At 35.7% G+C, this 22,538-nt stretch overlaps 1 protein-coding gene across 1 annotated transcript; it reads left to right on the top strand.

The window, feature by feature from the left end:
• The first annotated feature begins 3,354 nt into the window (after positions 1 to 3,354).
• On the top strand, positions 3,355 to 22,267 carry rgs5a (regulator of G protein signaling 5a). Its single transcript, XM_046857909.1, has 5 exons — positions 3,355 to 3,498; positions 7,558 to 7,671; positions 11,240 to 11,301; positions 19,866 to 20,032; positions 20,598 to 22,267. Exons 1-5 carry the CDS (start codon positions 3,455 to 3,457, stop codon positions 20,757 to 20,759), a joined length of 549 nt encoding a protein of 182 aa, XP_046713865.1. The 5' UTR covers positions 3,355 to 3,454; the 3' UTR covers positions 20,760 to 22,267.
• Positions 22,268 to 22,538: the final 271 nt, after the last annotated feature.

Below are 22,538 nucleotides of genomic sequence, written 5' to 3'. Positions count from 1 at the left end.
CATAATAATTTATAATTATAATTTTGATGTAAATGTATACTGTTCAAATGAAATGCTGCAAAGTGATCTCCTGTAAACTGACCTCTTCCCATTGCCACAGGTTTTGGATAGGCTTTGGGTCTGGGATTAAACTCGGCTAATCCAAAATGTTGATCATCTTCATGTAAGGTGTTCTTGCTGACTTGAATGTGTTCTTTAGCTCATTATCTCATACATGAAGTATTGAGTGGAATCTTTCACTGCTTGTTTGCTGATTTAAGCTTCTAAAAAGAAAACTTTACTCCAAATGTTACTCATTATACGATTTTTTACTGTTTCTGTAACTGAAGCTAATAATCTATAGAAGTAAAATCATTAATACAAAATGTTTTTAATTTAAATGTCGCCTCTTTTTTCTACCACCTTAATGTTTTTTTCCTTTAGCTTTGCATTAAACTTCAATATTTCATTATGTTTCAATCCCCATGATTTATACTTTGATTTTCTGGTTCGTCTAGTGTAGCAACCTGTAGCATTCATGGACAATAATGTTGACTCTATTTCCTATGTTTACTCACGTTTTTTTTTTTCTGTGTGTCCTTCGAGTTGTATTTCTGGCCACTAGTGTAAATTCAGGCACTTTTATTACTCTAAGCAGCTCATTAAACAGCTAAAAGCTTGGACTGCATTCTGAAAATTCTCACAGTTCTCACAAAAACAACATTTGCCAAATGAAATCTAAATAGAGCAGCATCCTGTCAAGCAGTGATGTGTGCGACAAAAGCATTTCTAAGGAGAAAACAACTTGTTGATGTTAGTTAAAGTACACCTTTGCACTGCTGGCTCCGTCGCCAAACGAGCTCACGTCACAGATGAGTGGAGCCTCACCAAACGTTTAAACATGCACTCTTGCAAATCGTGCAGTCGTTCAATAGGGCAGAATCCATCAACAGCTCCTTAAATGGTCCATTGTGGCAGGAAGCTGGTTGATATCCTCTGCAATGAGGCAAACAAGCCACTCAGAAGGTAGCTGCTCCATGTTTGTTCAGGCTCCACAACTGCAACTACAGCCTGCTAAACACGGCTTTAGAGTGCAATCATTACTTTCGCCTGGCAAACTTCGACTACTGCTTGATGCTTTTTATACACCTCAATATCATAATGATTTCCCTTTAACCACATTTATATGCGAAACAAAGAGTCGGCTAAGTAGGAAGCTTCTGTTTGTCTATGGCTTAGTGCTCGAGTTTTATCACAACTGTTAGAGACGGGTGGTGCTGCCAGGCATATTGTTCATGTTTCATCAAGATAAACCAAGAGTTACAGCACAGGGAAAGAATGGAACAGGGTTATGGGCAAGTCTAGGATTAGGTTTGTGTCTCGTTTCACGATCAGTCCCACTGATATTTTATTATTAAATATGCATGTAAAAAAATGTTTTATATATACAAATAACTGCATTTTATGCATTTTGGCTGCAAACATCACAAATATCTGTCCTTTTTAATAAGTCGTTCATTATAGTTTAAAGAAAACACATAGTTCTAGAACATGCATTTTTCCATATTAAAATATTGAAAATATATTCCACAATTCACAAAAAAGAGGTTGTACTTCTTGTCTACTTCTTCTCCTCTCTCTTATCCCTTCTTTTTTTGATATGAGATTATATGAGATTAAATGAGATTACTTTTACCCTTACATTTACATTTGTGGCATTTAGCAGACTCCCTTGTCCAGAGCGACGTACAACAGTGCTTTGAGTCTCTAGCAAATGAATAAATCTACACTGGTATGATAGATTACAACTATAGATTAGATTAGATTAGATTAGATTAGATTAGATTAGATTAGATTAGATTTGATTTGATTTGATTAGAGTAGATATGATTAGAGTAGATTAAAGAAATAAAAATGAAAAGCAGTTAGCATCTAACCAGTACTGCATAGGTTATAACAATTTATAACAAACAGCAATGTGGTAAATAAGGGTACGGATGTGAGAGTGATTAATGTACAGAAGGTGCAGTAGGTAATATTATATGGTATATGGTATACATATTCCAGCGATGATAGGAAGCTGGAGTTCAGTGCCCCTGGAATACAGAGTGTTTGAAGGCCTTGCTCAAGGCTTAAGAGAGGCAGCTTGGCAATACAGATTTTAATGCCTATTTTAATGCCTAATTATTTGTTTTATTGTTATTTAGAGATATATATTACAAATACACAAATATGTATAGAAATAGCACATCTTGCTGTATGTCATCAAAAGCAGCACAAACAGCTGCAGTGCAGTATACTGTAGTGTAATGTAAAGCTTATTTTATATTGTTCTACTGATTGACCTATGAGCAGCAAAAGAGCCCCAAAAGAGCCCCAGCTGTCATTTATACCGCTGCTGTCATTTATACCGCTTCATCCCATCTGTTTACATTTAACTGTTTCAGCAGCAAATCCAATGCACTACAAAGCATTCCGTTTTATTTATAGGCTATTCGTCTGATGTTAACAAGGGCCTATGTCTGAATTTGTCTGGTTATATACTTTTTTTTGTGGTTTTGTGGTATCTGACTGTACAGTTATCATCTATTTATCTATCTATCTATCTATCTATCTATCTATCTATCTATCTATCTATCTATCTATCTGTCTGTCTGTCTGTCTGTCTGTCTGTCTGTCTGTCTGTCTGTCTGTCTGCCTGCCTGTCTGTCTGTCTGTCTGTCTGTTATTAATTAGCATAATAATAATCATAATCATGGAAGTTTCAGAATGTAGTCTCTTTTGTGATCTATCTATCTATCTATCTATCTATCTATCTATCTATCTATCTATCTATCTATCTATCTATCTATCTATCTATCTATCTATCTATCTATCTATCTGTCTGTCTATCTGTCTCTCTATCAATAATCTAAATCTATCTTTGGTATCTATATATCCCCTCATTTATGGTCTCTCTCTCTCTCTCTTTCTCTCTCTCTCTCTCTCTTTTTTTTTTTCTCTCTCTCTTTCTTTTACATCATATATATGCACACATTATTAATTATTTATCCAAACATCAGAGTTTATGATGTACACCAATTCCAGGCGGGTTTCTCTCTGTCCAGCTCCAGTATCTTCAATGTAACTTCTACCAGATCTGAACAAACTCTGGCTCTAAAGATGAAACTGAACTGCAAGCCGCTCAATCAGCATCATGTTTCTGATTTGGTATGAACTCAGAAAGTGTTCAGTCAATTTGTCCAGGGGTTTGAGGAAATTCAAGCTGCGCTGCACTTGTTGACATCTCCAGAGCACACGCTCGGCTCTGGCGTAATCGTAAACTGCAAGTCAATTGGCTGTAGAACTGCTGGCTTCGATCCAATAAGTGGTCTCCTTATAACAGAGCGGAGCACAGAGACAAATTCAAAAAGGAAAAGGAAACGCTCATGGTGGTGGATTAACCCTGTGAAGCCAGTACTAAAGAGTCCAAACCATGTGTAAAGGATTAGCTGCCCTGCCTCAGACATGTCTGGAGAGGTAAGCAGATAGATAACTGTGTTAAATGTGCTGGATTATACTTTCTGCTTCAAATTTAGGAAATAAATACAATAAAAAAAATCTATTGCAAATTTATAAGCAATGCTAAACTGTTCTTGTCAGGAAATGAGTTTTTTCAAAGGTTTCTTGAATGCTCCATTGCGTAACACAGCTGAAATAACACTTGATAGAAATGAATCTCAGTAGTGGAATCAGAAATGCAAATAAAACTCTTTACTGTATTCCTCATTACTATAATCTCTGTATAATGCTGTGATTTGGAGTTTTGATTTGATCAAAAGTTGATGCCCTCTGCTTTTGGAAAAAGTTTCATTATAACATTCATTCTAAAGTAGCATTACATTTCTGCACTCTATCATTTAAGACTATATATTTTAATTCTGATGTATAACTTAAAATAAAACTTTTTCTTAAGTAGGACAGTGCATTTTATTTCAACCTACGTTCCAAACCAAATCCTTTCTAGTATCCTGAATCAACATATTGTGCTTCTGCAATCATGTGAAAAGCAGGGATGTCTCAGTTACCATCCAGCATGAATGTTGTGAGAGCTGTAATAAAATTTAAAACTCACGTGTTTAAAATAACTGCCAAGCGTGATCAAAGGGGGAGTTTTCTCCTTCCATCTCCGCAAAGCACAAACTGGTATAGAGGGTCTGTTTTTAATAATGCAAGGTATGGTTTTAATAACACAGAGTGACAGAAACTTAAATTACCAAGTATAAAAAAAGGAATAAGCATGGCGGAGAAAGGAATTTGAACAGTGAAGGTTTCTCGTGTTAGTTTAGAGTGAGACAGAAAGCCTTTTCTGGTGTTTCAGAAATGCTTGACAAAAATGTACTGCTATGTGCTCTGGAAAAACAAAAGTAGTTTCTTCCTCTCATGATTTTTTACTGTTGATGCTTATTGGGATTGTTCAGAATAAAATGTTTCAGATGTTTGGATTAAGCTTAGTATTGGGCAAATGGAACCCTGGGGGTAGCAATAATAATAATAATAATAATAAAAACAATAATAATAATAATAATAAAAAATAATAATAATAATAATAAAAAATAATAATAATAATAATAATAATAATAATAATAATAATAATAATAATAATAATAATATTAATAATATTAATAATTTCTTAAACTTAATGTTGCTTAACAAACTGCAACAATTGTAAGAATGAAACATACAAAAACTGAAAATGTTCTTTCTTTCTCTCTTTCTTTCTTTCTTTCTTTCTTTCTTTCTTTCTTCTTTCTTTCTTTCTTTCTTTCTTTCTTTCTTACTATCATTCTTTGTTTATTTCTTACCATCATTCTATCATTCTTTCTTTCTTTCTTTCTTTCTTTCTTTCTTTCTTTCTTTCTTTCTTTCTTTCTTTTTACCATCATTCTTTGTTTATTTCCAACCATCGTTCTTTCTTTCTTTCTTTCTTTCTTTCTTTCTTTCTTTCTTTCTTTCTTTCTTTCTTTCTTTCTTTCTTTCTTTCTTACCATCATTCTATCTTTCCTCCATTCTTTCTTTTTACCATCATTCTTTGTTTATTTTTTCAACCATCGTTCTTTCTTTCTTTCTTTCTTTCTTACTATCATTCTTTGTTTATTTCTTACCATCATTCTTTCTTTCTTTTCTTTCTTTCTTTCTTTCTTTCTTTCTTTCTTTCTTTTTCTTTCTTTCTTTCTTACCATCATTCTATCTTTCCTCCATACTTTCTTTTTACCATCATTCTTTGTTTATTTCTTACCATCATTCTATCATTCTTTCTTTCTTTCTTTCTTTCTTTCTTTCTTTCTTTCTTTCTTTCTTTCTTTCTTTTTACCATCATTCTTTGTTTATTTTCCAACCATCGTTCTTTCTTTCTTTCTTTCTTTCTTTCTTTCTTTCTTTCTTTCTTTCTTTCTTTCTTTCTTTCTTTCTTTCTTTCTTACCATCATTCTATCTTTCCTCCATTCTTTCTTTTTACCATCATTCTTTGTTTATTTTTTCAACCATCGTTCTTTCTTTCTTTCTTTCTTTCTTACTATCATTCTTTGTTTATTTCTTACCATCATTCTATCTTTCTTTCTTTCTTTCTTTCTTTCTTTCTTTCTTTCTTTCTTTCTTTCTTTCTTTCTTACCATCATTCTATCTTTCCTCCATACTTTCTTTTTACCATCATTCTTTGTTTATTTTCCAACCATCCTTCTTTCTTTCTTTCTTTCTTTCTTTCTTTCTTTCTTTCTTTCTTTCTTTCTTTCTTTCTTTCTTTCTTTCTTTCTTTCTTTTTACCATCATTCTTTGTTTATTTTCCAACCATCCTTCTTTCTTTCTTTCTTTCTTTCTTTCTTTCTCTTTCTTTCTTTCTTTCTTTCTTTCTTTCTTTCTTTCTTTCTTTCTTTCTTTCTTTCTTTCTTTCTTTCTTTCTTTCTTTCTTTCTTTCTTTCTTTGTTTCTTTCTTTCTTTCTTACCATCATTCTATCTTTCCTCCATTCTTTCTTTTTACCATCATTCTTTGTTTATTTTCCAACCATCATTCTTTCTTTCTTTCTTTCTTTCTTTCTTTCTTTCTTTCTTTCTTTCTTTCTTTCTCTCTTTCTTTTTTTTCCTTATTTATTTTCTTCCTTTTGCTTCCTTTTTGTTTTTTCTTCCTTCCTGCCTTCCTTCCATCTACTTTTATTTTCTTTTTCATTTGATTTCTTCCCATTTTTTTCATACTCACTTAAGAACTTTCTTTTCTTCCTTCATTCCCTCGTTCCTTCTTTGATTTTTTATATAAGCACACACAACCAAATGCTTCCTTTCAATTATGAGCTCAAGTTACTCTTAGACTTTCACCTCTTCCCTCTGTACTGTAGGTTTTACCTCAGGTTATCAGGTTTCTTCCCACTTCCCCAAAACCTGCTAAGAGAATTGTGTTGGTGACCCTAAATTGCTTCCTAGGTGTGAATATGTACCCTGAAACCCTGTGCTGGCCTTCATTCCAGAGTGCATCCTGCCTTGCATTCAGTATTCATGAAACAGCCCCAACAGCTTCATTCTCAAGATGAATAAATGAATAAGATCACTTCATCTTGTTCAATATCAATCTGCATCGTCACTGTTGAAGAATTTCAGCCCACACTTCTGAGCAGAATTCTTTTTAGATTAGATAGACTGGCTGGTTTTTAACACCATTTCCTGTCCTATCTCATTATAGCTATTTAGTTCAAGTCAGGATTTCGACTAGGTCATTTCAATTCATTTTTGCCTTGTGGATTTTGTTTTGTCCTTTGGATCATTGTTTTGCTGCATAACATTTAACATTTTTGTGGTACAGCACAGATTTCATGCTCCTTTCAACAATATGAGCACATCCAGCTCTGAGCAATGCATCTGCATCACTGTTTATCTGATGTTCTTAGTTTTAAGACAGTCATAAATGTCTTACATACATGTCATATAAATATCATATTGTCCTAGAATGTTATGGCGAAAGGAATTGGTGTCATCCAGATGGTTTCAATTTTACCCTTGTTGATATTTATCTTGGTTAATTTGGTGGTTTTCCGCCATGCTACTCTCCCATGAATCCAATTTTTGGATCTTGCTCCCTTTCTTTCTGTGGATTCTTCATACTGACCTTGGCTGAGGTTAAAGCAGCCTGAAGTTTCCTTGGGTGCTCTTTTGGGATCTTTGGTCACTTCCTGCATGAGTTGTCACTGCAGCCTTGGAGAAATCTTAGCCTACCAGACAGTCCTGGGAAGATTCATCACTGTTGTCTCTTTAGACACGATCGCTCTCCGTGCAGTTCCAAAACGATTTCATAAACCCTTTCCAGACAATGATTTTGACAGTTTTCTTATCTCATGTGGCTGCTGATAAGGTTCAGCATGAATGACTTCAATCAAGCTCAGATGTGTTCAATCAGCTGTGTTTACTCAGGCTTCCTGTATCTAATATTATTGTGTCTACGCTTCAGAAAGCATTCAATATCTCAAGCAAGCAAGGAGAAAGGAAGTCAGGGAAGAGCAAACAATTTGTACTGTAAATGTCATGTATGTATTTGTGTGTTTGTTATGGATCTAGGGCTAAAGGGATCAAGACTAAGTTGGGAACTCTGCTCCAAAAGCCAGATAATGCCGTTGACCTCATCATCCCATACCCTGAAAAGCCGGAGAAGAAACCAGAAAAGCTTCAGAAGTGAGTCTCTCTTACTCTTTCGCTCCATCACACAGTATTATTACACCTACAATATTAATCTTCCTTCACCTCTACCATTAATGGCCATGAAACAGCTGAATGTCAAATGAATAAACAAAGAAATGCACACATATAAATATTTATAAATAAAATGTTTAGGTTTTTTGTCCCAAAATTTTTTTCATTACAAATACATTAGAATCTATACAAACAATCCAGCTGCATACTAAAATGTCAGAATGATTCATGTCGGAAATAAGAGCCGCGTCGGCAATAATGGCCCTTGCATATTATGTAATTTGTTATATCAACTAGGAATTTCCTCAAGAATAAAAAAAGTTAATTTTACATGCAATCATTAAACACATTTTGTTCACTTCTTGTTATTTTATGCCCGGAGGTTTTCGTGTGAGTTCAGGTCATACACATGAGACAAGGAACAAAATGTATTCATGTAAAGAAATCAAATTGAGTGTGGAAATAAATAAATATATCATGTGAAGTGTCTAAGAAGCACACATAAATTTCATGCAAATGCTTGCAATTATACTTCAGGACTGAACACTGATGATGCAAGATGTACATCTTTCTCCAGTGTCATACTGTAAATTATGATAGTCGGTTGGAAAGCAGGAAATTAAAGCTCTGTCATTATCAATTTAATAAAACTGTATTGCCCCTAAGACATACACACAGCATTTTCACAGAACTAGTGCCTAAAGTCTGCACAATATTGACCCAATTTATCAATGTTCTAAATATTTATGCAAAAAAATAATAATTTGATCGTTTTACCTAAATACATTGGAGTCCAAAAATCTGTGAGCATTGATAAAATTTGATATAATTTTCCATTTTCTTCTTTGATTTAATGTAACAATTTTCGAATTATAATATTCACAAAAACTTGAGTGAAAACTGGAGACTAGAAAGTTTCCATTTATATAGTAGACACATTTTTTGCTCTAATCACAGCAAACATTTGAACTGGCACAACCTCCGAAACTCATTGTCTTCTCTGAACACATCCCAAAATAGAAGAGTTTAGACATGAAGACAATCTGACCTCTTGTACAAAGCAATTAACATTTTACAAGCTTTTGCAAACAAATGTTCTCTTTCTTTGTTTGAAATACGTCAAACTTTTCAAACCTTCTGCTGAATTCAAATGGAAAACCAATCCCAGATTTCCAATGTGGTCTCAGACTTTTCAATCCCGCTGTACATTTGTAATCTATTTCCACATTGCTATCCTTTAAAATACAAATAAAGCATTTGCTCTTCACTATCAATCACAGAATCTGTAACAGTCCTTTTATTAGTACCAGACCTTTGAGAAAACGTGCAGTTCGAGGGACATTAGTTACAGTTGAAGAACAAATGAAAGAGAGATTACGTGTTAGTCCATTCTGCAATAAAGAAGAAGTGCCAAAGAATTGTTTATACCATAAAACCCAAAAGTCAATGAAAAGCCAGGCTGCCCTTATGTAACTCTTAACATTTCCGGATGGATTGAATGTGCCAGGAGTGCTAGAAAGTGTTAATGATGACTTATTTGGGCATCTTGAAATCGACAAGCACCTGTGTATATTCAATTATACAGTGTTTGAAGTGTTTTGTGAAGAAAAATACTACAATTCGAGGTGGTATCAAAAGGTTTTACTAACAAAGGTTTACGCACTATCACCTACAAAACAGTCCCCTTGCATGGCATTACAGCGCTCCCAGCATGATATGTCCGTGAAATATGTCCTTCTTTTTTTGTGCGAGTCAAGCGCCTTCTGCGATTCGTGCTCCATCTCTGCAACATTGTCAAAATGGTGACATTTGAGCTGGATCTTTATATTCAGGAAGAGGGCAAAGTTCGCAGAAGCCAAATCTGGCTAGTAGAGTGAGTGCGGAAGTGAGATCATTTGGATCATTTTCCGATGACCACTATGTGCAAATTACTGAATGGTTTCAACATTTTCGTAAGTTTAGCCATTTGGTCTTCCAGATCACTCTTCGTCTTCCAGTCATGTTCTACCACTGTTGAAGCGTGCATGCTACTCAAAACACCTCAAACAACTTGTCGCAGCATGCCATATGTCAATTGTATGTCATATCCAACGTCTATGTGGCAGATTTGCCAGGTTTCACACAAAATTTCACTTTGTTCTTTGCTCTAACTTGCTGTCCATGAGGACATCACAGATGTGGTAACACACGTAGTCAGAACAGCACCAGTTAGCACCATTAATCTCCAATCTTTTTATTACCACCTTGTTTAATTTCTTTTGTACACAGAAGAGTAACATTCCTTAGTAGCTCTGTATATTCCTTTAACTATAAGTTTAGCTTGGTGGTATATCATAGGTGCAATACTAATTTGTTCCAAATATGCTATATGGACAAATACGGACAAAAAAACAGTGTTAGCACAGACATATGTGGCTGTAGATGTTCTCCCCCAAACTGTTACCATAATGGTGGAGGCACATAATAGGGCGTTGTTAGATGCAGTAGCATTGAATTTTCTCTTTACTTTAATGAGGAGACCCAAACCTGTTCCAGCATGACAATGCACCTGTGAACAAAGCCAGCACCATGAAGTTATGCTTTACACAGGTTAAAGTTGAAGACCACAACCCTACTGACATCGTTCTAGAAAAGTGGCGGTTATTAGAAATATTATAATATTATATTGTATGTGTTATATATGTTCAAAAAACACACATATACTCACACACAAATGTATCCAAAACTTTAAAGTCTTAACGTATCAAAGCATGTCTCGAAAACTTACAGAGCTGATGGTCCACATGTCAACCAGATAGCTGAATCCTAATTACACAAGGAGCATCATGGAATTAAGGAAATCGCTCAGCAAATTGCCATGTACTGAAGTTAAGACTCAACTGATATAATTGTTATGTCCTAGAGGCTCCATGCAGTATATGTTAGTTATATCTATTTTAGTATGAAATCTAATTGTATGTAATTATGGAAATTATAACCTGTGTCACATCCAGCTCCATGCCATCAGTGATCCCCTACTCCTTTTTCATCACCCAAACACTTCTTAGTTACAGACTACAGTATATAACAGCAGTTTAATCTTTCCTTTAGTGCGAAAGTCGTGCCAACTTCAGAGTTCTGAGACGTGTATTCTGGGATTGCTATTTAACCTCATATTAATCAGCTATTTGTTGGATTTCGACGTTTTTTTTTTTTTTTTTGCTTGAGCTTTGAATTTGTCCTTTTTTATTCTGTTTTGAACTTTGTAAAGAAACCTTCTGCACATGGATTCTTACCCCTTCTCTAATTCTTATTATCTTCTCATCTCCTGAGTTCTGATGCGAATCCTTTTGAGAATGTCATTAATCTTCCTTTATTTTCAGAGTCTGTATTATCTCTCTCTCACTCTCTCTCTCTCTCTCTCTCTCTCTCTCTCCCTTTAGTCTAATTAGATGTTTACAAATTGCCTGAGTGTTACTTATCAAAGTCTAAAATAAATGCACAGATTTGTCTAAATGAGATTCTGTGAGCTTTTACACTGTGATAATAACAGCTATTCGTTGTTTTTCAGGCCAACCCCTGAAGAGGCTGCGCAGTGGCGTGAATCTCTGGATCGAGTTCTTAACAACAGCTGTAAGTACACAAGACCTCCATCTCTGTTTCTTCCATTATTTATGTATATATGGATTTTAAAAAATGCTTGTTTAAGGTCGAATGGCTGTCAATAAGGCTTGGTAAGCATCTTGGTTTGCAATTAGTATCACTGAGTGGTCATCAAAGGCATTTTTCCAATTACTTTCATATTACACAAAACCTACCTCCTACCTTCCAATTCTACCAAATCATTTAAACAAATATAGGAGATATCACAGAGAAAACCACAGAGAAAAAACATACACAAGTGAACAGCCAAAACACTGCCATGATTCATTATTAGACTAAAATAAGATAAATGATCATGGGTCAAATGTCAGAAAAACTGAAGAAAAAAAAAAAAAAAGCGAATAAGAAATAGAATGGTGTAATTGGTATTGAAAATATGTCAGCACTTCATTTTTTAACAAGATAGCCATCTCAGTCCAAAGTTCTTGAGTAGAATGTGCCAAGCAGCATGACGGGTTTCAAATAAATTGTACCAGTAATAGTACAAGGCATTTATGTTCTATTCTAGAGAGACTGAATGATGTACGGATCCAATATTGTTTTTTAAATTAAAAATTTCAATCAATTAAATGTTATAAAGTTCAACTGCATGTTGTGGATTTTAAAAATAAGTAGAAAAGCAGTATTGTGGTCCCATCCAATACTTTCAAAGAGAGCAATTATTCTGCCAAAGTTGCACAATGAGATGATGGACATAGTTATTGAGAAAGCATGTACATCAAGGAGAGTGGCTTCTTTACCCAGAAGTGGCAGCCCAGATCTGAGTTAAAAGACCAATGGAGAGTGGACAAAAATACAAATGAAAACAAGAGTGGTGGAGTCAATACCTCTGTAATTGTTGTTCTCCCTGTCAGAATCTGACAGCCTGTTGTAGAAATACAATATAGCCTACAACCGGATGTGAACTTTGGTATAGCCTGTAATCAGCAACATTCTGTTCCAAATAGCAAAGAAAGTACAAAAATCTTAGAATGTATTATTGGCCAGATAATTCTGGGTTGACCTTGGTCCTATTACTCAATTTAGTGAATCAGTCAACTAATCTTATACCATAATTATGTGTTTTTTTAGATAAACATTACAAATCATTTCTGTTTGCCAAATCGCATAAATTTTAATGTAAGATTTAGCAACCCTGCCCAGTCTCCTGTGTCCACGTTTTTGGTTCTTGCACAACAGGCTTGGATGTTAGAATCTAGTTTACTGAACATGGGACATTGCCTGATTCCCAAGATCCTGACTTTTTGTCAAGGACTTTTAAGCAGGAAAAGGTTACCATCTACAAGGAAAGTTGGACAGAATGTGGCAGCCATGGTTGCACACCATAGCACAATGGATTGTATATCTGGGATGTCAAAAGCTTATACCTGCTTTTCTGTAAGAATGAATGTGCTTCTGTGTACAATGATCCCTGAGGAACCCACTATAAATGAGAGCCCCCTATAGATGACTATAAAGGATGCTGAAAAAAAAGTAGTCATTTTGGCTAAACTAGATGGGGAATTATACTGTATGCTTTGACAGAACGTTTGCCTTGCATGCACTGGTGGCCCATTGACTCTGGGATGAGCTTTTGGTTGAATCTGTTCAATTTAATTCAATTTCCATAGCGCTTTTCACAATGGACATTGTCTTGAAGCAGCTTTACAAAATTTAAGAATTATAAAACAAAAACTTTATTGAATGGTATGAGGAAGAAACCTTGAGAAGAACCAAACTTAAAAGGGAAACCCATCCTCATTTGGGTGACACCAGTAGTGTGATTATAAATCATTAAAAACTATAAAAACATTAGAGAGTGAGAAGCATCATGAGCACTTGAGTGTGTGATTATGAGTAATGTCCTTTCTACAGTCTGTTTGAGTTGTAGAACCAGGCAAGGCTGGACAGGGACAAAAAATCTTTGCCCAAGACCGGCCCACTACATACATACGATCACAAATACAACCCATATTTGCACGGCCTTGAATATGAATACCAGATCCTATTACATAAAAGCACTATTATAAAACTATTATCCACGCTGATGACATCCATCTTGTGTGTGCATGTGTTTGAGGGGGAAAGAGAAGAGACATGATAAATTGTTGATAAGTGCCACCACCACCACCACCACTATCATCATCAGCAACGGCAGCTGATGAAGGTCCTGCTGCAGCAGAAAACGTCTGTTATTTGCACACACTTTGCAGCATCTGTCTGATGGGCCTGTTCATTAAATCATGTGATTTGGTCAGCCCAATTTCAATTAGGAAAAGAAATAATGGGCTGCTGATTAAATGTCTCATGGGTTGTTTTGTCTGCAAAAAACCCAAGCTGACTTTTTCCGACAAATACATTACATCGCCGCAAGGACCCCAGCCTTATCAACTAATTAAACAGAAAAAATAATAGACTGAAAAGAGTTTTATGGGCCAATCGACAAAAAGGTAATCAGGCACAGATGGGAAAATGTCCCATCTGCCAAATGACAAGTCCACCCCTAGAACCAGGTGCCCCTGAGCAAAACATTTGCTCAACATCTGAGTTCATTTTAGATTCACCACCAACTCCTCTGTGCTGGAGTCATGTCCAAATGTTTAATGTGGGAGAAACAGCATATGTAGAATGTTATTTTATTTTTTTTAAGAGTTTGTTTAACTCCAATGTCTGAGATATTTCACCAAATTTCTACCAAACAATTTAGGGAATCAATCAAATAACATTCTACCATTCAATAAATGAGACCCTGCAGAGTATTTTACTCCCTATGGTGTTATTTAGACTGGACAGTGGCTATCTAAGTCTGCCTTGTCCTCCTGCCTAAAAGGAAAAGCATTGGGGATTCCTTGTCTAAACAGAGACTAGCCCACTGCATGGCAGATGTCACAACACAAGACTTATAATGGGCTGAACACCCAGAATACTTTGACATGCCACTCCCCTTGGGCACTATTTACAGGAATTATCAGCCCACGCCAGTGTATTGAGAAATAAGCCGCTCACATCTGCATGCATAAATTTGAACACTGTTTGTAGCTTTTGGATGATGATGTTGCTCTTGCCCAAACAGTGTTTTTGCACTGCAAAAAAACCACAAAAAAGTCACAAGGTCATTTCGAACTGATGATCTTCTACTTTACAGACTTTCATGAAAACTTAAAATTTGCATAAACATCTTGCTGTTGCATATATATAAATGGAGTTTTGAATAGGCATAGTGACATTTAAAGGTCATTGTACACAAAGTGTATCTTAAGCTTCTTATTATAAAACCACACAAAATAAGTTATTATTATTCAGGACCGTGGATTCAGCCAAATGTGAAAATTGTAAATGTCAAAAATTCGGACTAAATGGCTATTAGCATCGCTATGGGAGTATGAAGAAATGCATAAAGTTGTTCTGAGGGTTTTAAAGTAAACAACATCGTGAGGAAAACGTTTTAATGTCACATTTATTTTGTTACTTTGCAATAAGCTTCTCAAGACAGTGAGATGGTTGATTATTTTCTAGTACTCTACCTGTGTGAAGTGGGATACAAATGAAAAATTGCAGTTGATTGATGAGTAACAAGCCAGAAGCCTGGAAAGATATAAGAGTGTGATTTCACCAGGCATCACAGACAAACACTTTCAGGTACACATCAACCTTTATTCCTGTAACTGGGGAAGGACATGCAGGGTAGAGAGGTACGTTCAGAGATGTGTAAGGAAAAGCAGTAAAAGAGATGTTTTGATGCGTCACATGAAATAAAAGAGGGAGACAAGGAGACAAGAAGACATTGACATTCGTAGTTTTTTTACTACCGTGTGCAACAAAGTTATAGAATGATCTGAAACAGGAAAACTTTGATTGGCAGATGTGGTATATTTTCAGGATCTGTCAGTATGGCTTAGTTTGAATTCAAAGGGGTCTCTTTTTTTTATTCCTAGCAGGCCCTATAGTCGCATCACTCATCAACTTTATTCCCTCCTGCACTCCTGTAGCATCGTTAAATAGGCTATATTTTTTCCACAGACTGCAAGGTGCACTGCACAATTTGAGCATTTGTCATGTCCATCATCTCATTAAATTGGGGCATTGCAGAGCCTAAAACTTGACATTGAGCCCTGAAATGCAGGTGAGTGGGCAAGGTTGAAAGAAATCCACACTTTAAACTTTTTTTAAGTCAGTGACAAATATTGGAAAAAACTAATTGCACACACACACAAACACTATTATTATTATAATTCACTATACTGCATTCTCCTTGACTCCTGAATGCAATCGAATTGGAATTCCCACCCAGGTGCATTCCTACCTCCTGCCCAGTGTACACAGGATTGGTTCCAGATTCACCACAACTCTGACCAAGATAAATTGGATACTCTTAAAATGATGCTTCAGAAAGATTCCTGTGTGCTCACTTATTATATTGCTTTCAGTTTCAGCTTTTTTCTATTCCTTGGCAAAAGAAGAATGGGAAACAGGATGAACAGGATGTAACTACAGACTTTTATAAGCAAAACAAATGAGGTCAAGGTCACAAAGTGATGACTATGAGTACTCAATGAGGAAAAAGCACAATAGAAAACTACACTAATGTACTAAGTAAACCTTGGTGGTCCACAATATATGGTGCTACAATAAAATATTCCAAATACATATTCAATTTATTTATTTTATTGTTTTGCAGTTGGGGATGTTTTCTCACTTAGATGAATAAAAATACTCTGCATGACTGTTTCCTTTTTATACAGCAGTGCACTTCTAGGACATGGCCCTTGACTGCTATTAATAAAGTAGCAGAAGTCAAACTGTTGAATTCCAGCTGTCATGTCAGTCTCCAGAGAGAATGTTTCACATTACTTTGTGGGAATTGGGATTTGTCTAATTAATCGTTTCTCCATTTTAATGTATCCATGCTTCCTCTATGGACCACCAGGATTTAAAAAGACCTCCTTACTAAGGACCTTGTGCTGTCGAGAAAAGTAGCAAAAATGTGCTTGGTGGGTTGTTTTTATTTGCTGAATCATTGATTTAACCTTTTTAGATTAATAGTAATTGTGGATAAACAGAAGTAAAATTTTTTTTTTATTTAATATTTTAGTAACAAAAAAGGTTTCTGTGTAAACCTTTGATGTCATCACGCGACCCGGCGTTTGACTCCCCTCGCTGTGCCAAGCATTTATATGTGTCTGTCACAGGAGTTTTGCCATTTCTAATTTTTTTCTTATTTTTTGCGTGTTCTTGCAGTAAGCTAATAGGGTTGCATGGTGGCCGTGGGTGTGGCCTATGTCGTCACATGATGGTGAAAATTCACCTGTGGTTCAACTCCCACCACCGAGTGTTTTGACATTTACATTTACATTTGCGGCATTTTGCAGATGCCCTTATCCAGAGCGACGTACAAAAGCGACGTTTCCAGGCGGCTAATGGCCGGGGCATGGCTTTAGGTGACATCACGTGGCGTCACTACATTACCCACAGTGCAACTCCCTATGCTGGGCTGAGTCCGTTGATGTATCACATGTCCCTTTCCTGTATTTTTTCACCCTGCCCACTTTGTTGCCCCTACCCCCCTTCCCCCCTATTCAGTGTGGCATTATAGCATTTCTTATAATGCAATTCTCCCCACCGGCCTGTTCGGATTGATGTATGGCATGCCTGGGGTCTGTGGGCTTTGCCCCGGCTCGTTTACTCTGTGTGTCAGTGTATGTGAATTCTTGCTTTTTCCCATTAATTTCTGTGGGGGTAATTAATTGCCCCCTACCTGTCATTCCCGGGTAATAAATGAATGCAGGCACGATCTGCTCGCCACCCCGGACGAGAGGATACGTTGTACGAGCGTGTGGGGAGAACGCCGGCCAAACCGTGGTGGGTCGGATTTCCTTTTTTATACATTTTCTATGGAGGCCAGCATGATGCAAAATTCCCAGAATTCTGAGAAGGTCCGGGGTTCAAGAGGCATATGATTGTGACCCGCTGCAGACTCCCTACGAGTGGATATGCCATATGTGCATGTCGGACAGTCAAGGGCCGAGATATGACGCACAAACTTTCTGCCCCGTTCATTTTCTATAAGGAAACAAATGCGCTTTTTGGTCACGTAATCGAAAATGGCCAGGGCAAATCCTTAGAAAAAAAATAGCACGCCTCCCCTGAACAGGTCTCTAGATTTGAGACTAGTTACACGCCAAAAACTTGGCGGGAGAAAAAAAAATGTATGCAGGATTGTAATAGTAGTTCTGCTTCACACCACTAAATATAGATTTCTTTGACAGAAGAAGATAAAAGGATAGCAGAGCATTCATAAGAAATTTGTCCAACAGTAAAAACTATCATTAAAAATGAAAGAAACATTTGGAGATGAATGAAATGACTGAAGTGACATTCACAAAATGTCATTATGTCAAAATGTCACTATTAATATAGTCACATAGACCATTCTTTTTTAAAGTAAAGGAACATCTCAAAAACCTAATTAGCATTTAATGATATGTCTTTCAAAGAAATATTGATATCAGACTTCTCACATTGGCTATGAATGTCTATTTTAATTAAGCTTTCAAATGAACCTCCAATGTTCTGGGAAAAAGCTCTGTTATTAACTGACATCAGCACCATCAAAAAACAACAATAATTAATTACAGAATGCTGGTGGATACACGCAGAGGCATCATACAGTCAACATGAATCCAAAGCTTTCATAAAACCTTGGCATATAAGCCTATTAATCATTTTATACTAAAAATTATATTTTCACATTTAAAAACTTCACAACATACAATATATGTGCAAAAAAAATGTTTGGCAACCTGACTATAAGATTCCCATCATCCCATCCATTTCCACAATTAGCCCCATTCCATAATCTTAGATGATGTTCCACTAGATTTTAGAACATTCTTATGGAGATTTGTGCTTATTCAGCAGTCAGCATTCCAATTCATCCCAAAGGTGTTCAATAGGATTGTGAGCAGGTCACTTAAAATCTTTTATTCCACCCCATGTAAAGCATATCTTCATGTAGCTGGCTTTGTGCACAGGGGCATCAGCATGCTGGAACAGTTTTGGGTCTCCTAGTTCAAGTTCAACTCAAGACATCATGCACAGCTCTCTTGTGTGTTTGATTGGACTTTGCTTGTTTTGCCTGTTCCAGTATACTATATCTAATCCACCACTACCTGGCTGATAAAAGTGAATATAACAACACTAAGGGACTCTGGAAAACTCTCTCTTAAACCCACCTTGTTATTTTATCCTATCAAAATATCACTTTATTAATATAAAAGTGAAATCCTTTGACATAACTGAAAAACTGAGTTGTGTGACTGGACTGTACTCTACTCGGTCCGTGGGTCAATTGTTACATAACTTACATTATTTCCATTTTATTTATTTTCTGATTCTGAATAATGTTTAATTTTGGAAAATGACCGGATACTCTCCACCACATCTGTCTATGACTCACTCTTGATGCATGTCATGATTAAAGGGGCTGCTCCGGCCACTAACACATAATACATTACCGCTAAATTAAAACCCCCAAGCTAGCAAAATGAACAACACAGTGGATTTACAATTATTATTATATTTAGAAAATACCAGTTTGTATGCCGGTTGTATCATTTTATTTTGTTGAATTTATCCACCACACCTTAAAGGCCGGTCCGTGAAAATATTGTCTGACATTAAACCGGTCTGTGGCGCAAAAAAAAAAAATAATTGGGGACCACTGATGTAGAACATTTAGTGTATTTTTATGTACAAACTATTGTGAATGCTATTGTTTATGTGTCAATGTAAAAGCAATGGAAAATTATTGACTTTTTTATTCGTTTTTTTTTTTTTTCAATAAAGAAACATTTTTACATTTATTTATACACACCCAACCCTGAGTATAATAATGACATATATTTTAACAATGGACATTTTTACAAAGCAGATTCACAGAAATAATTATAATAATAATAATAATAATAATAATAATAATAATAATAATAATAATAATTTGAATTCAAATGGCATTCTCTAAATGAATTGTAATGTAAAGCTACGTTTGCATGCACATAATATCTGAAAAGTATTTAGAGATCAGCTGGTCTCCTGCAGAACACTGTAATGGAACACGGACATAGTGAACGGGGTTTTGAATGCCTGTGAAGACAAATACATTTAGAAAGACAAAATAAATGCCTTTGCTTGTAGTGTTATTTTTTATGTTGTTATTGCCTGTCAGACCATTTTGTTTTCTGCCTGAATTGTAATTAAATCCGGTGCACTCTGCAGACAAGCATTCAATCTACTTCAAGCAAATTGAAGGTTACAGCCATGGTTTTTAAAGAAAACATCGCAATACAATAAAATCCTTTTTTCCCCCTCATCTAATTGTAGTCAGTCACTCCAAGCAATGATTTTTGCACAGATCACTGAATAGGCACGTGTGCACGGAATTGGAGTGGAGTGTGGCGGGAAATGTGTGAATAAACCCTAATGAGATATTCCTGAAATGTTTAATGCAAGTGCCTACATTAGTATAAAGTGCTTTCTGACATTCTTTTTTCATGCAGATGGACTCGCTACATTCAAGAGTTTCTTGAGATCTGAGTTCAGCGAGGAGAATGTTGAGTTCTGGTTGGCTTGCGAGGATTTTAAGAAGACCAAATCACCACTGAAAATGTCCACCAAGGCCAAGAAGATTTATGAAGACTTTATTCAGACTGGAGGACACAAAGAGGTTGGTAAATTTCATCTCTTGAATGATGAAATGCTTGTGTTTGTGGTCACCTCTGAAAAGTGCAGTCAGAGGTGTAGTGTGAAAAGAATTTGCCCATCTCTTCATCTGTAAACATTTTCATACTCACTAGATGTTCTGGTTTAATTGGCCTCCTATAAGATTAATACAGATAAACATCTGATCCAGTTCTTCTCTGGTCACCTGGGAGTGTGGAAATGTTTTTTTTCTTCTCCTCTCTATTGGCTTCGACATCCAATTTACTCTTATTATTGTCAAAGTCAAAAATTGTTGTAGGTCAAAAGTTGGGAAGACACAAAGAGAGTTTTATTTCCTGTCATTGAAAGTAAGCCAACATTCTATAAATGAATGGAGTTAATTTCATTTTTGTCTAATCCGCTATAATCCTATTCCCATTGTCATTCTGTAAACAACCTGAATTTTAATGAATGTCTGAAACTGCGTTCTGTTTGGAAGTTAATTGCATTAATCTCCTTCCTAATCTTGTAATCATTTTCCCCAAGTGACCCCCCCCGCTATAACATCCTCAATGTTCTTCACTCTGCAGGTGAACATTGATCATTTCACCAAAGACGTGACTCTAAGGAACCTGGTTGACCTTTCTCCTGCCACCTTTGACCTGGCTCAGAGCCGCATCTACAACCTGATGGAGAAGGATTCTTTCGGCCGCTTCCTCAAAACTGAGCAATATCTGGAGCTCATCAAGTAAACCAAAGAAGTTATCCAGCTGTAGGGAGACAACAACTCAAAACATCCTTAGTGGTATTGATTTGGAAACTATTTTTAATCCACTATTAGTCCACGTTTATGAATCCAATTCTTATTCGTTAGTTATTTCATAGATAATGATGGAGCTTCAAAATCTGAGTCGAAAAATCTCATTAAAAAGATACAAAAGCCAAACTGTCTCCCTAACAGCATTGATAAATAACTTGATGATGACAAAAAGACCAGTTATTCCATCAACCAATGTTTTGCCATTAAAATAAAATAAATCGAATTGTTCTTATGCATATTGCTCAAAGTACCATTCACCATTTGTGTTTGCATAACCTGTTAGCTGGGATGGATTTTAAATTCTTTGTCTGCGAAATAAAATGGAAAATCCTTGTCAGCCTAATTCCCACTTGTAATTCATTAGACCTGACAAGTGTCTCATGTTTGTGAAGAGGGGACATCCTGGCCGCAGAGACGCAGATCTGAGCACGGCGTCTGCTGTAAAGTGAGATACGGCTGGTGTGGGGACGGGAGCGAATGACAAGTGCTTTTTCTTGGAAACGTCCACATTAATGTTAACACTCATATATAAAAGCAATGGAGGGTTGGGGATGGGGAGGGGGGATACACTTAAGCCCTAAAAAGGCCCACCATCATTCACAGTAATAGAAAAGAGGGACGTGTTTAAATGCACCGAGTCTCTGGGAAAAGCCAGGAAGCACGCTTGTTGTGGTGTGTACGTTGCTAAGATGGGAAAATCAAGTAAGAGTGGATCTCCATAGAGCATTGGATAACTTACAAAGGGAACGCTTTTCCAAGAACGTATAAAGGATCATGGAGGAAAAAAAGTAAAGCAAAACCCAATGATTAGTCTGTTTAAGTCAAAATCATTAAAATCATGGATATTATTATTATTATTATTATTATTATCATTATTATTATTATTATTATTATTATTATTATTATTATTATTATTAATGACCACATGCCTATTGCCCATTGCATGTTACCTAAATTTGTCCTATGTATGAAATATTTCCCTTATTAAACTTTGCATGTGTGAATCTCACAATATGCACTTACAATATACTATTGCATGTTTTTTGTTGGTTTGTTTTCACCATATTATTGTGCATTTAAAACATATATAGCATATAGTAATATATGCAGCAATAGGTGGTCCATAAGTCCTTATTGTTATGCCACAGAAACAAAACTATTAGAACACTGCAGGTCAGAAAATCATCAATTATTTGACATTCCTTTTAAAAGTTTATAAAAAAAATTCTATTGTTTTTTTTTTTTATTGTTGTTTTGTTTTTTGAACATTGGGAAAGAAAGTTCATTTCCTCAGCCAAAATGAAATCAAATTAAATTGTAATGGCTCCTAAGGACTTATAGTGCACCTTATTTAAAAGTCAATTCAATCCTATACGTTTGTATGTACTAATGTAGCCACACATAAAAATGTATAAGTGCATTAAAAGTTGTGAACACCTATTTATTTTTTCAGAAGTAAATACCTTTTTCTTTCCCAGGATTCACAATTTTATTTTTATTTTTTTTGGTGAATACACATGCTGAGGAGCGTGAAATATATAATATATATATTTAGGATCATTAGTCAAAAAAGTAATGACTTATATCAAGGGCAGCTGAGGCAAATATGCTAGCGGGAATAACACCCTACTGCTATACTACTTATACCAGAACCAAGCAAAACAGAACCAACAATAATCATAACAAAACACTCAGAATGGTAAAAAGATTT

The sequence above is a fragment of the Silurus meridionalis genome, chromosome 1 (genome assembly GCF_014805685.1).
Source record: "Silurus meridionalis isolate SWU-2019-XX chromosome 1, ASM1480568v1, whole genome shotgun sequence".
NCBI lineage: Eukaryota > Metazoa > Chordata > Actinopteri > Siluriformes > Siluridae > Silurus > Silurus meridionalis.
The sequence above is the reverse complement of the archived record's forward strand: the minus strand, read 5'-3'. Positions and strand labels throughout refer to the sequence as shown.